At 44.9% G+C, this 15052-nt stretch overlaps 1 protein-coding gene across 1 annotated transcript in view; it reads left to right on the top strand.

Annotated features, from left to right (window-relative positions):
- Window positions 1–15052, top strand: part of FOXRED1 (FAD dependent oxidoreductase domain containing 1) — a 21020-nt gene extending 5968 nt beyond the window's left edge. Inside the window, exons 5-13 of the mRNA XM_054998025.1 lie at window positions 1941–2059; window positions 3098–3192; window positions 5211–5312; window positions 8248–8324; window positions 8873–9033; window positions 9970–10099; window positions 10919–11023; window positions 13130–13416; window positions 13526–15052. Of these exons, the coding sequence (XP_054854000.1) occupies window positions 1941–2059; window positions 3098–3192; window positions 5211–5312; window positions 8248–8324; window positions 8873–9033; window positions 9970–10099; window positions 10919–11023; window positions 13130–13384 (1044 nt within the window). The 3' untranslated portion in view covers window positions 13385–13416; window positions 13526–15052. The remainder of the gene's footprint in view (window positions 1–1940; window positions 2060–3097; window positions 3193–5210; window positions 5313–8247; window positions 8325–8872; window positions 9034–9969; window positions 10100–10918; window positions 11024–13129; window positions 13417–13525) is intronic.

Below are 15052 nucleotides of genomic sequence, written 5' to 3'. Positions count from 1 at the left end.
TACTGATCACAGCAACACATGTCAAAGTCAGGGCTGTATTTTTTCAGGTGACTATTATCTTCAAAAAAAGGTGAGGAGAAGACTGGCTTTACTCCTTGAAAGTTACTCTGAAGCTTTTCTCCCTTCTCTCTAGCTGCATGTCGCTTCCCTTGCACTCAGACGCATGAGGACTGTGCCTTCCTCCATGCTTAAACTTTAGTAGTGCTTGCATACTTAAATGGGTGTTTCTGGTGTATAAACCGGTTAAGTGTGAAATGGGGGCCCATTCACTTCTTGTGTCTGCCACAGAAAAATTAAGTTGTTCTCAGTACCATGGACCCTTGCTCTGTAGTACAGGGGTAATAAAGCTGACCTACCTTAGAGATGCTCTCAGGGGGCTGTGAAAATGTTTGCTTAGAGCCAAGCTACAAGTGACGCCTGACACGAGTTGGACATGTGTCAGTTTCCCTCAAGTTTTGATGGGAAGTGTAGGCATCACTTGTAGCTTCCTGGCTGGCAGCGCGAGCTTGCCCGGTGTCTGTCAGTCCTAGGGTGGCAGTCCCTGGCAGTTAGATCCCCAAGCCCCTCATAGCAAGCATGCAGGTGCATTGGTTGAAGAAACTTTATTCAGAGATCTATTCAGTTCAGGTGCGCACTCATAGGTAGAAGTTGGCAGAAGTGATTATTCAAACAATAGGACTACTAATTATAAGGGACATTCTCCCGCTCTTTGGGCTGTTTGCATTCAGGCGCAAAACTCAAAAAGTTACATGGGAACCAATTAGTTTAGTCTAGACAAAGTACAGAGTGAAATCATTCCCTCCTGTGAAAAAGATACATTTCAGTACACAGCTGCAGCTCCGGTCCAAGGACACTCAGAAGTGAAAACGCATATTTCTTAGAGATAACAAAAAGGCCACTGGCTCCTCTGGAAATTAGTATTAGCAGTCTAGACACCCTCAGATGACATATAAAATGCAGAAGATACAGTAACTTTGGCATTATAGTAGTATCATTGTAAGATGCAGAATACAATAATGGCATAGATGATTATATCACTCTCAGTATGAGATGCAGAACACAACAATGGCATGGATGCTTGCATACATGACAGTGTCTGCCTCACCCCCACCCTCTCCTGGAGTTGTGTGGTGTCGGGCTGCGGCCCGGCTGGCAGCGCAAGCTCACCTTGCGACTGTTTCACCCTACCGGGCTGAGAGGAGCCAAGAGCACTGCCAGGGCCGCAGCTACCCGCACTCCCTCGGTGGCCGCCTCTGAGGTGCGGCGGTGGGACGGGGCTGGAGCTGTGAGGGGGGTGCTGAAGGGCTCTGCCCACCTAGCACCCATGCGCCTGAGCTGAGGAGCCGGCGTCTTCCTGGAACTGCCTTGGGTTAGTTGCTCCATCCCGCCGCTGCACCTCGGAGGCAGCTGCCGAGGGAGCTCAGGCAGCTGCGGCCCTGGCAGTGCTCCTGGCTCTTCTCAGCCCAGCAGGGCAAGGCAGATGCCGGGCAACCTCGTGCTGCCAGCCAGGCAGCTAAAAGTAACCAATTTAGATAAATTTACTAATTGGGGTATTTTTGAATTACAAGGAATAGATATATGAGATTCTTTGATGTATATTATATATTTAATGAATTTGTTTACACTTTTTGCGCTTAACACTTTAAAAATTAAAAATTTATAAAAATTTTCTAAGTCTCTTAGGACCTTGTGTCCCCTTGGGTTTTCTAGATTACATGAGACCTGCCCCTTTCTTTTTTGTGGAGCTACAAGTATCACCTACACTTCCCACCAAAACTTGAAGGAAACTGACACGTGTCCAACTTGTGTCAGGCGTCACTTGTAGCATGGCTCTGTTTAGCCCTGCGTAAATGCAAAGCTAATAGTATTCAGGGCCCATGCCCATGCCCCTCCCTAAAGACAGCACTTGGGGTATTGACAGAACAACTTTTTATTTGCAGGATTATCTTGGTGTTTTCAACCAGCCACCCATAGATATCCAGTTCAATCCATCAGGCTATCTCTTTCTGGCCTCAGAAGAAGGAGCTGCTATGTTGGAAGAGAATGTGAAAATTCAAAGGTAGGGACCTTGAGCTATACTGTAGTGGGGTGGGGGGAGAGGGAGGGAGTAGCAGCCACAGACACGCGTGGATGAAAGAGGTCATTAACAATGGCAGGTGCTTCTAGTTTTCTAGAGGTAAGAAGCAGCTTCTAGCAAAGCTGCTTCTTTTCCCTAGTGTCCAGGTTATTTCCTGGCTTCCAATTCTCTTTGCACGAACATGCATAAAGCTTCTTTACCTTGCTTAGAGCATTGGTCTCTCATAGTATTGACTGCTAGGAGCTCTCCAAGGTTTCAGACTCAGGTCTTTCATTTCCACCACCTACCTGACTCTTTTAACAGGAGATGCCTGGGGTTGAACCTGGGATCTTTGGCATGCAAAGCAGATGGTCTGCCACTGGGCCGCAGCCCTTCTTCCACTTTGCGGTATATCATCACCTTTTTTATATGTGCCAGAGACTGTTTTGGAAAGCTAAAGACATGCTTTTTCATCTGAGCTCTTGGCCTGTTCTCTAGTGGTGGCACCTTGGACAATATGTTGATTTGGTATAACGTGGGTTAGACCAGACATCAAAAGGATAAAGAAAATGCTCACTCATGAAATGGTGGGAAAAAATGGTGAAAAGCCCCCCCCCCGCCAAGTCAGGCCAATTCACAAAATCCACCCTTGATGCTGAATTTAGTGATTGAAACAAAGACTTTTTTCTCCCAGTAGGTTTGGTTGTATTAAACAAAACCATGTATATGATTGTTCATCACTGCTTCTTCCCCACTGCTGAAGCTATTCATCTCTCCCATCTTTATAATAGGGTGGGGGTAAATTTCCACTCTTCTCCCAACCCCTTATGGTTCTGCCTGTCCTGTTTACCTGTAGAGGTTATATGAAAATTCCAATTCGAAAAGGATCTTGACTGTCCCTTATTTTTGAAGGCCCCCTTCTGTTCTCCTCCCCACCCAGAGGCACACTTTCAAGCTGTGTTGCATTGCCCAGTGGTGGGTTTCTGAGCCTCCCTTCCAAGCCGAGCACATTCTGATGAGAGTTCTCTAACGGCTTTTCAGGACTGAAGGAGCTGAGGTGTCCCTGCTATCACCAGCCCAACTGAAAAAGAAATTTCCGTGGTTGAATACGGATGGCGTAGCTTTGGCTTCCTATGGTATCGGACTATTAAGTCTCCCAGCTGTTGTAAAGTAGGATGTTGATGCTGCTGCCTTGATAGAAACATTTGTGGTGCCCTGTGATTTTAGCACACAAAAGAGAGATGACTGTGGCAGGGGGAATCCTACTCTTTTTGTTTCCAGTTTGCACTCTTCTTGTGGGTCTCTTGTCCAGCCTTCAGTCTTGGCCTCTGTGAAAAAGATTTAACTGTGGCCCATATCCTGAAATATTGTGATGAGTATCGGGTGGAGGAAATGCTGTGGCAGCGCTGAATATGGGAGGAGTTGGTTGGTGCCAAAGAACAAAAACCTAAAAACAAGCACTCTAATGGGGATAACTTTGTTCTGCGTTTTAAATAACTTGAACCGTTATACTGAATATTTTAAAAGGACTTTGGCAGCCATCTTGCCAATGACCACAAGGATGTTGAGTGGAGATGTATTATTGTTAATTCTTCATTTTTACCCCATTTTTCTGCCCAGTGGAGACCCCAAGTGTTTTACACTGTTCTCTTCTCCTCCATTTATCCTACAACAACCCGGTGAGGTAAGCTAGATCAAGAGTGTATGACTGGCCCAAGGTCGCTCAGGGAGTTTCAGTGGCAGAGTGGCGATTCAAACCTGAGTCTCCCAGATCTACACATTGTTCTTAGAGGGGGTTCATTGGAAAGACTGTGGCCAGTATATATTTTTCTTATATCTCAGTATGAAAAATGGGTAGAAAGTTATCACTTTTTAAAAATGAAAGGTTCCGTGGTCATAGATTCAGAGGAGTTAGCCGTGTTAGTCTGTAGTAGCAAAATCAAAAAGAGTCCAGTAGCACCTTTAAGACTAACCAACTTTATTGTAGCATAAGCTTTCAAGAATCACAGTTCTCTTCGTCAGATGCATCTGACGAAAAGAACTGTGATTCTTGAAAGCTTATGCTACAATAAAGTTGGTTAGTCTTAAAGGTGCTACTGGACTCTTTTTAAAAATGAAAGGTTATTCAAGGAAAAAGCTTGGACTGTTCCTGATGTGCCTCCCCAGTTCACTTACTGGTTTCAATCGTCTGTAGTCATAAGTGCATGGTGAAATTATTTCCAGGCTCAATGTGATATACAGTGTGCTTTCAAGAATCAAAGTTTCTTTCTTCAGATACAAGTAGGTGTTAAGGAGTGGAAATCTCTGGGCCTTTATATCTCAGGAATTAGGAGCTGAAGGTATAATGTTACAACGTAGTTTGATTAAAGCAGCTGCAAGCTGCATTGTAACATTGTACCTTTACTTCCAGACTGCTTTCTCTGCTACACCCCACCTACCTCTTGACTGGGATATAAAGGCTCAGGGAGTTCCCATTCTGCATCTGACGAAGAGAGCTGTGGCTCTCGAAAGCTTACACTACAATAAAGTTGGTTAGGCTTAAAGGTGCTACTGGATTCTTTGCTGTTTTGCTGCAGACTAACATGGCTACCTCCTCTGGATCTATGACCATTCCTACCTGTATCTGAAGAAAGGTTATAATCTGGAACACCTATACCCCCCAAATCTTGTTGATCTCTAAGGTGCCACTGGACTCAAATCCTGCCATTCTACTGCAGACCAATGTGGCTACCTACCTAAAAATGTGATATACGGTGCAGACCTAAGCACTTAATTTTCAAAGGGTGTAGTCCTGTTTAGGATTGCCTTGATAACCTGCTTTCCTTGAGGAAAGGGCAATTGTAAGGCGGCTAGCACAATCGTTTGGAAGCTACTTTTCTCATCTTGTGTATAGCGAGAGCAGAAGAAAATCAAAAAGATCAGGGAGGAAAAACAATTTGGAAGAGGGTTTCTTCAAGATGGGGGAGAGAATCATTAAGAGGGCAACTTTACAAGGAACTTTACGTTTATCTCCAGGTGCTGCTCCAGAATCCCATTTGCTCCTTAGCTTACGACATTAAAGAACCGTGGTAACTTGTGGGCTGTTAAAGTGTTGGGCCATTTTAAGGCTAAACGGGCATTTCATTCTTGCATCCTACACTCTTATGTGCTTTAGGTCTTGAAAATGAAGGATGGTTTGACCCTTGGACTCTACTCAATGCCTTGCGGCGCAAAGCAGTATCAATGGGCGTTTACCAGAGTCGTGGAGAAGTGACATGTGAGTCTTCCATCTCTTTCTCTCCCCTCTTCCTGAGATGTGGTCAGCAGCATACACCTACTGTTCTTAACTTTGTATTGTGACGGCCTTTGGCCATGTACAATTAAACTTACTACTACTGCCATTAAATATATAAAGCCGCCAAGCACCTTGGTTTCAGTAAAGTGGAAATCGTAGTTCCAACCTGAGTAACTGGTGTGAAATTTAGCTTCAAAAAGCAGCCCTGGTTATTTATTGTAGATAAATAACCATAAAAATGAATTAACTCATTGTTGACAGAAGGAAAGTTTTTTTATTGTTTTTTTATTTTTCTTAGTTGTCTATAAATTTGATTACTTGTATACTTGCCTAGAGTAATTGTTAAGTTTTGCTTTGTTTTGAACTAATATGAATCTAATGTTGATAAATACTGTATAGATGCTTATAGTTTCATTCATGCAGGATCCTTAACAATAGGTGGAAGTATAATCTGTATTGCTGTGGTCTGTCAGCTTGGAATTGAGGAAGGGGTATGAAAGAAAGAAAAATAGTTCATATATTTTACTCATATTTTGTAGGTACTACACTGTATTGTTATTATTAGTCAATGAATTTACAGCATATAGTTTGGTGTAGTGGTTAAGAGCGGCAGGACTCTAATCTGGAGAGCCGGGTTTGATTCCCCACTCCTCCACTCGAAGCCAGCTGGGTGACCTTGGGCTAGTCATGGCTCTCTGGACCTCTCTCAGCCCCACCCACCTCATGGGGTGTTTTGTTGTGGGGATAATTATGACATCCTTTGTAAACTGCTCTGTGGGCATTAAGTTGTCCTGAAGGGCGGTATATAAATCAAATGTTATTATTATTGTTATTATTATTATTATAATCTGTTAGGTTTATTTAATAGCTTTCTGTATAAGGTTCTATGCACTATCAATTGTTTTTCTCTATTTCTTAAATAAAATCTATTTTTAAAAAAGCAGCCCTGGGGGGTTTGTGTGTAGACTGGGGCCCTGTTGCACGAAAGCTTGATTGAAACCAATTTCTGGGACTGCTGTTGGCGCCTGTTTTTTTTTTAAAAAAAAGAAGGTTACCCCTTTCCCCCACAATTGTGGCTAAAAGCAACCTGAGGGCTGTTGCAAGTGGGGAAATGGCATTGGGGTGGGTGGGGCTGCAGTTGAAAAACCTCTCACCAGAGTGACATCCTCTATCATGCTGCCATGCCCTTTAGTATTTGGTGGAGAGATCTTCTCAAAGAACGCTTAACTATGGCTGGCTGACAAATGTTACACGCAGGGCTTTTTTTCTGGGAAAAAAGGTGGTGGAACTCAGTGATGGAACTCAGGACCGCACAATGATGTCACTTTGGGTGAGGGGGAGTTTTTAAAAGTTTAAATCGCTCTTGGCAAAAATGGTCACATGGCCGGTGGCCCTGCTCCCTGATCTCCAGACAGAGGGGCGCAGAGGGCAATCTAAGCTCCCCTCTGTCTGGAGATCAGGGGGCGGGGCCACCGGCCATGTGACCATTTTCAAGAGGTGCCTGGACTCCGTTCCACTGCGTTCCTGCTGGAAAAAAGCCCTGGTTACATGAATGTTTTTTTGGGGGGGGGAAGGCTGTCAGTGGCCTCTGCATGCCTGCAGCAGTTTGGCTCCCAATGGCAAACTCTCCTCTGTAGCTTCCACAGCAATTGGCCGCTTCTGTCATCCCTATTTTCCTAATGAAAGTCTGCATTTTCAGTGTTGAAATTGTCTGCCTGCAGAGCTTTACAGAGCTCTGTTGAGATTCAGGCCAGGTTTACATACACATGGGAGAACTAGGTGAGGTAGAATAGGCTGTATCACAAAAGGTTGCCAGTGGAGGATTCCAGTTTTTAAACATCCCCTTATCTAAAGAACTCCAGGAAAATAGAAAACTAACATGACAGTGGTTGAGCCCTTTTCCTCCATCTCTTTGCTTGCTGTGCTGGTTTTCTAGTTGCAGGGAGCTTTAAAAGATAAGTGATCATTCCAAAATTAACCTACACCTGTAGGTTAATTACATTATTTATTTATTTTATGTCATTTATAGTCCGCCTTTCGTACTGAGACCCAAGGCGGATTACATAGTGTGAGATTAGTACAATCAGTAGCAAGGACATTTCCATACAGTGTCAAGGATATTTCCATGAACAATGCCATAGGATAAATAAATACAAGTTTACAAAGACATAGCATTAGCAAGGAATGCAGTCCATTCTACCACTTCAGCATTTTATCACCTGTGTAACTTGGGCCTTACCTGGAGATGGCAAGATAGAAGCCAAGCCTATGCAAATAGGAGCGAGTTTGATTCTCAGTGGCTCCTACTAAGTTTTTTGGGTGGGAAGAGCAGAATCTCATTTCTTTACATAAGCCACCAAGATTAGGGGGAAGATGTGGCTCCATTGACTTTTTTGATTTTCTGCATTCTCTCCTATGCTAAAAAAGCAAGATGCCTCATTCAGAGGGGAGAAAATGGACTATTGTGCTGGGAAACAAACTTGCTTGGATGGAGCTCCCAGATGTTCCATGTCATTGCTCCTAATAGTAGAGTCCAGAAGCACCTTCAAGACTAACCAACTTTATTGTAGCATAAGCTTTCAAGAGCCACAGCTCTCTTCGTCAGATTGCATCTGACGAAGAGAGCTGTGGCTCCTGAAAGCTTATGCTACGACAAAGTTGGTTAGTTTTAAAGGTGCTTCTGGAGTCTTTACTATTTTGCTATTACAGACTAATGCGGCTAACTTCTCTGGATCTGTTGCTCCTAATGACAGTGATATTATGAAAAGTGTAAGAAAGGGAGGAATAAGTTCTCTGATATCATGAGTCAAGGAGAGTATGTGTTGTTATTTACATAATGCTGTGGATGTATGCTTGTGGTATCCTTTCTTATTGCTATGCTAACTGCAGCCACTTCTTTGTGTCTCTCCCATCTCAGCTTTCAATTCTTTTTCCAGAGAAATGATGACTGCTGATGGGGAGGTCGTTAAGCTCTCCCGTATCAAGCATGTTAATGTAAGTAGTCCTTCATACAACTCTGGTGGCAGGAGAGTAGGTTGTAGAGTGGACAGGCCAAATTGGATTGTGCAGAATTCCCTATGGCAGTGGCCACGGGGAAAGGGGAAGGCCTCTCAAAGCACATTTGGTGATGAAAGCAATGCAGTTTGCTTACGAAAGTCTGCAAGATGGTGCTGGGGGGTGGCAAAGCCAGCATGAGAAGTTCTAAGAAGAACGCTGGCATTTTATTTGTGTAAATAACGTGAAAATGTATCACCCTTCTCCATTTTCTGCATTCATGGTAACGTTGAAAGACGTTGTTTTCAGTCATTCTCTCAGCATAAATAGTATTGGTGAATTGCTAAAAGTCTTGCAAAAATGTTCTTTGAAAACCTACTGAAGAGATAGTGTCTGCACTATTCAGGCAAGCGATTCCATAAAGCGGGGGCCTCAGCTTGAGAAAGCACGAGCCCCCAAACCATTGCTTTTGGGTTAGCTGACATGTGGGTAATTTGGTTGCCCTGATGCAAGACTCACCAACTCCTCCCTTCTGTGATACCTTCTAGGTCCAAATGCCTGACAGTACAGAGTACTCCTCGGTGAAGTGTTCCATAGTGGTGAATGCAGCAGGCGCCTGGTCAGGGAGAGTGGCGGAGCTGGCCGGTGTCGGGACTGGGTCACCACAATCATTAGCAGGGGTCAAGCTACCCGTGGAACCTAAGAAAAGGTACGGATTAATACAGTCCTTGTGCTGCACTGTGGGGCGGCTGTGCCCTGCCTGCCTGGCCCCAGTAGAGTCTGCTCTAAGAAGATAAGAGGCCAGATTGTCAGACTAGGATATGGGAGACCCAGGTTCGAATCGTCATTCTGCCATGGAAGCTTGGTGGGTGACCCTGGGCCGGTCACACTCTCAGCCTAATCTAGCTCACAAGATTGTTGTGAGGATAAAATGGAGAAGGGGCGAACTGTGTACACTGCTTTGTGTCCCCATTGGAGAGAGAGGTGGGATATAAATGAATAAAACGATTACTTTTCTTAGTTTTTGTACACACAAGTTTCCTGTTGGAATTAGGAGCTGATGTTTCCACTGTTCTTACTGTTATTGTTTAGGAAGAGCGTAAGAACTGTGCTCATCTATGTGGTTAGGCATCTTCTGCTAACCGTCCCTTAAACTTTGAAGCATGTGTTTTTGGCATTGGTAACTTGTCTGAAACTTCCTCCACTTGCCTGGTCTCTATCGTCCTTCAGATCCTCCCTCAAAAGCCACCTTTTCTGTTGAAACTCTGTAGAAAGAAGAGAAGGTAACTCCCTGGCAGAGCACACAGTTTAAATGGAGGAAGTCCCGAATTCCGTCCTGGACATCTTTGGTTAAAAGGATCTTGGCTGCAGTGCTGGGTAGATTTGGGGAGAAGTTGCTAGTTGGAATAGATAATACCAAGTTAGGCCAACAGATTGAGGTTTTTAAAGCAGTTTCATATATTCATAAATGCTGAAGTGGACATTGAAATACAAGTATCATGGTTCTTATCAACACTGTGGTCTAGCACTGTACTGCTTCTCTCTAATTTTGCTAATTTTGGACTGTAGGTAAAACCAGGATGTGGATTTTATTAGGTGCTAAAATGAGTGATGCTTTTCTTTCTTTTTCTCCTTTTGCCTCCAGGTATGTCTATGTCTGGCACTGCCCTGATGGGCCTGGCTTGGAGACCCCCATGTTAATTGACACCACAGGCGCTTACTTCCGCAGGGAAGGGATAGGTGGCAACTATCTTGGAAGCTTAAGTCCCACGGAGGTGAGTTTGCTGTGGTTTTATTGGGAGCTGACTGCTGGGAAGCAGTGGCAGACATACTTCCCACGGCCCTTCCTGATGATGCCTTATCTCTGTCCTTGCATGTAAGAAAACAGTCTGGTACAAATAGGGTGGGGTCAGAACTGTTGGACATCTTTATTATATTTTTATCATGTCATGCAAGGATCACAGGCAGGCTTACTGGACCATCCCTTCTTTTCACAAAATGGCAACTGACCCAGGGTCCCCCACCAATTATGTGTAGCTGAGCTGAAATTAAAGCCTAGGTCTCCACAGTCAAAACCTCATTGCTCAAACCACTACACTACACTGCCTGTCCCATTCTTGAGCAGTCTGGGTTTGTTGGTCTTTATGTCTCCAAAGGCTACCTGAGCTTCATGCTGCAATTTGGGACTGGTTGTTGAGAGTTCTTCTCCACCTCCTTGGAAGGAGAGCTGCTGTAGCATAGTGGTTAAGTGGTTGGGTTGCAAATCAGCACTCAGCTGGTTTGAATCCCACTACTGCCACAAGTTCAGCAGGTGGCCTTGGGTAAGTCACTCCTCTCAGCCCCAGCTCCCCAGCTGTACTGGGGGAGGGGGTAATAATAACATTGACTTTGTTCACTGCTCTGAGTAGGGCACTAATCTGTCTAGAAGAGCAGTGTATAAGCACAGTTGCTGTTGTTGTTGTTACGGGTGTGCTGTGCCTTTTTGAGCTCAGGATGCAAGCCAGGTTTAAACTGTTGCAGGCTTCAGAAGGGCTATTCTCTGGCACTAAGGGTGCCCAATCAAGTAACAAGCAGTGTCCGTCTTTCCTTCTCAGGAGGAAGAGCCAGATACCCAGGACCTTGAAGTAGACCATGATTTCTTCCAAGAGAAAGTCTGGCCTAAGCTGGCCCACAGGGTGCCTGCCTTTGAATCCCTAAAGGTAAAATAATGAGTGGCTGCTTCTCCAGCTTCTCCGCTTTAGCTTTCTTCTTAAGACCCAGAGCAGGTAATACTGCTGGGTTATCAGGTCTTGGTTTTGGTAATCTGGGGTGGCTTGCAGGTTCATGGGCCATTCCTCTTTCATATGGACATTCCATCCCTCCTTTTCTATTTCAGGGCTGAGTAGGTCAGTATTATAAATGTTTTCCTAACTTGGAGAGCTCAACTGGTTATCCTATAACATGATTGTCTTAGTGGCGCCCCTAGCTCCAGTGGGGCTCACAGGCAGTGGGCGTGTCGCCCCCTGCGTCTCAGCCCTCCCCAGACCCCCCCTTGCCCCTTACCTGCCAATCCTCCCTAGACCCCCCCTGCCTCTCAGCTCTCCCCAAACCCCCCTTACCCCTCCACCTGCCAGCCCTTCCCAGACCCCCTGCCTCTCAGCTCTCCCCAAACCCCCCTTGCCCCTCCACCTGCCAGCCCTTCCCAGATGCCTCCTGCCTCTCAGCTCTCCCCAAACCCCCCTTGCCCCTCCACCTGCCAACTCTCCCCAGACCCCTCCTGCTTCTCAGCCCTCCCCAGACCCCCTTGCCCCCATACCTGCCAACCCTCCCCAGACCCCTCCTGCCTCTCAGCCTTCTCCAGACCCCCTTGCCCCCATACCTGCCAACTCTCCCCAGACCCCTCCTGCCTCTCAGCCCTCCCCAGACCCCTTGCCCCCCATATCTGCCAGCCCTTCCCAGACCCCTCCTGCCTCTCAGCCCTCCCCAGACCCCTCCTGCCTGTTAGCCCTCCCCAGATTCCCCTGCCTGCCCTCTAGCCCTTCCCAGACTCCCTTGCCTGCCTGCCAGCCCTTCCCAGCCCCAGTTTTCTAGAGCCCATTGTATTTATTTGCACAACAGGCTTTGTTTCTAGTGTCTGCATATGTCCAAGCATCTTTCCAAGCATCTTCATTCACACATTCAGCTGCGAGTCACTGAGTGCTGATTAATCAAGTAGTGAACTGGCCCCCATAGAGTGAATGTGCTGATTCAGGAGTGCTGGGAAAGTCAAAGGGGCTGGGAAGTTGGATTTTGTATCACAATAAAAATAGGTCTTTAGAATATTGAATTCTGTATGACCGCATGACATCTTGGGCCTTTGGTTGTTTGTATTATTTGAGATAATTTCTATGCTGCCACTCTAAAGAGCAGGGGTCTCCATGGTTTCCACCGACACCTTTCCCTGTGCCCACCAAGTATTTTTAAAAAGAGACCAGGACCAAATGGAGATCTGATTGGCTGTGAAGATTTTTTAAAATGTTGCTTTGGCAGCAGCTGCCACAGTAGCTCAGGGATCTTCATGGCATGGCTGAAGGTAAGTTGTGTGTATGTAAGAATATGTTTTAAAACAGTATGTTCCTTTTAAAAGGTATTCCGCTAAGCAGAGCTTCTGCCTGAAATGTTCAAGTGTTACCATTAAAAGTTAACTTAATTCCCTGACATTTTGCAGTTGGCTCTGCCTCCTGTGGCAGGCGTTTTTTAATTGCACCCACCACTCTGTGCCCACATTCCAGAAATGCCAAAGGTCAAAAAGATTGGGAACCTCTGCTCTACAGCCTGCTCAAGGGAGCTTATAAAGTAAAACACAAGAACAAAAGCACCATAAAAGTTGCAAGAATAAACTATTAAAAGCCCGGCAAAAACCTAAAATAAAACCAGCCTAAAACACGTAGCACCTTAAAACCACCTTAAAACCCATAAAACACTTCTCAGGAGAGAAATAAATCGCAAAACGAGTTTCAATGCTCAAGCTTTTTAGGCCTTTGTAGCTCCAGGTTTGCCCTCTTGAATAGCCTTGAATAGCCTTTATCCCTCCTGTTGCCACTTACGTATGTTCTCAGCCTAGACACCACTGTCCAGGATTTAATTCATTAAAAATAGTTCTCAGTCCGGGAGGCAGCAGCAATCTGTGAGCAAAGCCCACTTGTGTATTCAGGAGAGCAGCCCTTCCTCCCTCTCCTTTCTGGAACCTTTTTATGTTTTTCTTTAAGAGCCTCTGCCAGTCTTGGCCTGCAGCCTCTCTGTGGCAGAGGCTTCATTTTTACTTTTTTATTTTTAACATCTTGCAGGTGAAGAGTTCTTGGGCTGGTTACTATGATTACAACACCTTTGATCAGAACCCAGTTATTGGCGCACACCCGCTAGTGGAGAACATCTACTTTGCCTCTGGCTTCAGTGGTCACGGGCTGCAGCATTCACTGGCTGTGGGCCAAGCTATCGCTGAACTCATCCTGGAGGGCGAGTACAAGACCATCGACCTTAGGAGATTTTCATTCTACAGACTCGTCAAAGGCAACAAGATTCTAGAGAGGAATATCGTCTAACAGTGACGGAAAGCTGGGAGCAGGCTCTTATGGTGAGTCCCCTATCAAAGGGTAGTTCATTTTTGAGAGGACTCTCTAAAAGGGCAAGGGCCAGGTAGTTTTCATTTTTACACGATAATTTATGGTTTTACTCCTTTGCAGGGGGAAGTGCCCTCCTTTCCAGCTGGAAGCTGACTACATCTCTGATTAACAGCAGTCAGCTGAAGCCCTGGATTTATTGGATGCTGCCAGGGACCTGCTTTGGATTCTGTTAATACACAGACTGGATCTTGGATAAAGGAAGGGAATGCCCAATGGTTGGTAACAGCTCATTTTCATGGAGCCCTGGATTTGCTTGAACGGAAAAAGATTAGAAGAATTTGGTGCTTATCTTGCAAGACCAAAAAGATTTTTTTTCCTTTAAAAGGGAAGAAACACAACTTGTTACCCTACTGTTCCTGATGATGATTGGTTGGCTATAATAGACAGTTTTTCTATTGTGCTACGCACTGTCCTTTGAGATGTAAAAATCATTCCTTGGCTTTGAATCAAGAGACTTCATAGAACTGGAAACTGCTGATCTTAGTTCCTGATGAGGATCCCCCCACCAATTGATATTACAGTATAATCTGAAGCATGTTTACTTGGAAACAAGTACCATTGGGACATGGAAATAAGTGGCTATAGTACTGTAGATGTGGGCTTTTTTGGTCTTCGGGACAGAGATAAAATCAAGTCTTTAAAGCTCATAACAGATCATCACTTATTCCCCCTAAAGCAAGGGGGCAGTTCTTTCGGGGACCAGCCAAAATAATACAGCACAGTATGCAAGCTTTTGAGTTCTCCAGAACTCTTCATCAGATTGGATGCTAGTTAAAGGGAGGCGGGAGTCTGATCTTAGTACTTCTGCCAGCACCTTATGTTCTTTCAGTGAGTTTGAACATTCTGTGGAGGAGAGGTGGTTGCATAGGGCTGCAGTGGTTTCCAAAAACCTGTCTGAGCAGAGAGGATGCTGTGAGTATACCTAACAGGAAACAAAGCTCCTCTCAGACCCGTCTCCTAATATGTGGCATTTGCTGATTTTTTGGGATGGAGAGGATTTATCAAAAAGGGTTGCATGCATTGAGATGTGGAATAAATCGATTGTTACCAAAAAGCACTGTTTAGGGTAGGAAAAAGAGGGAGTATTCATGTCTTCTATAAACGTGCTGTGATACCAAAATGTATCTGCACTACATCCTTTTTAATAATCACAAGCAGCGCTTTTGTTGTTTGGTTCATAGAAGGAAATCAAAACATTGGGTGATTTTCTTTTGGCTTTCTGGCCTTTTGCAGTGTGTCTACTCCGAAGTCAGTCCCTAACCCAGTTTTGGATTGATAATTGTATTCAAAGCATGTAGCGTATAACTTCATTTGCCTATTAGAATGCTCTTTAATTGGGTGGATCTTAAAATCTCCAGCGAGTTCAGGACTTGAAGTAAAGTTTGAAACCTCACAAGGTCAAGATCTGGAGTTTAACACTCCTGATTCCCAGTGATGCAGGCATAAAAACCTGGCCTTTCTGATGTTCTTACGCACCGTGTGCCAACTGAAAGCAGTTAAGTAATTCCCACTATGAATGACTGAGGCCCCTTAAGGTGTTGCGATTCATCCCTGTAAGTAATCAATAAAGTTTAAGTCCAAAGAACA

The sequence above is a fragment of the Eublepharis macularius genome, chromosome 14 (genome assembly GCF_028583425.1).
Source record: "Eublepharis macularius isolate TG4126 chromosome 14, MPM_Emac_v1.0, whole genome shotgun sequence".
NCBI lineage: Eukaryota > Metazoa > Chordata > Lepidosauria > Squamata > Eublepharidae > Eublepharis > Eublepharis macularius.
This window is presented reverse-complemented; position numbering and strand designations above follow the sequence as displayed.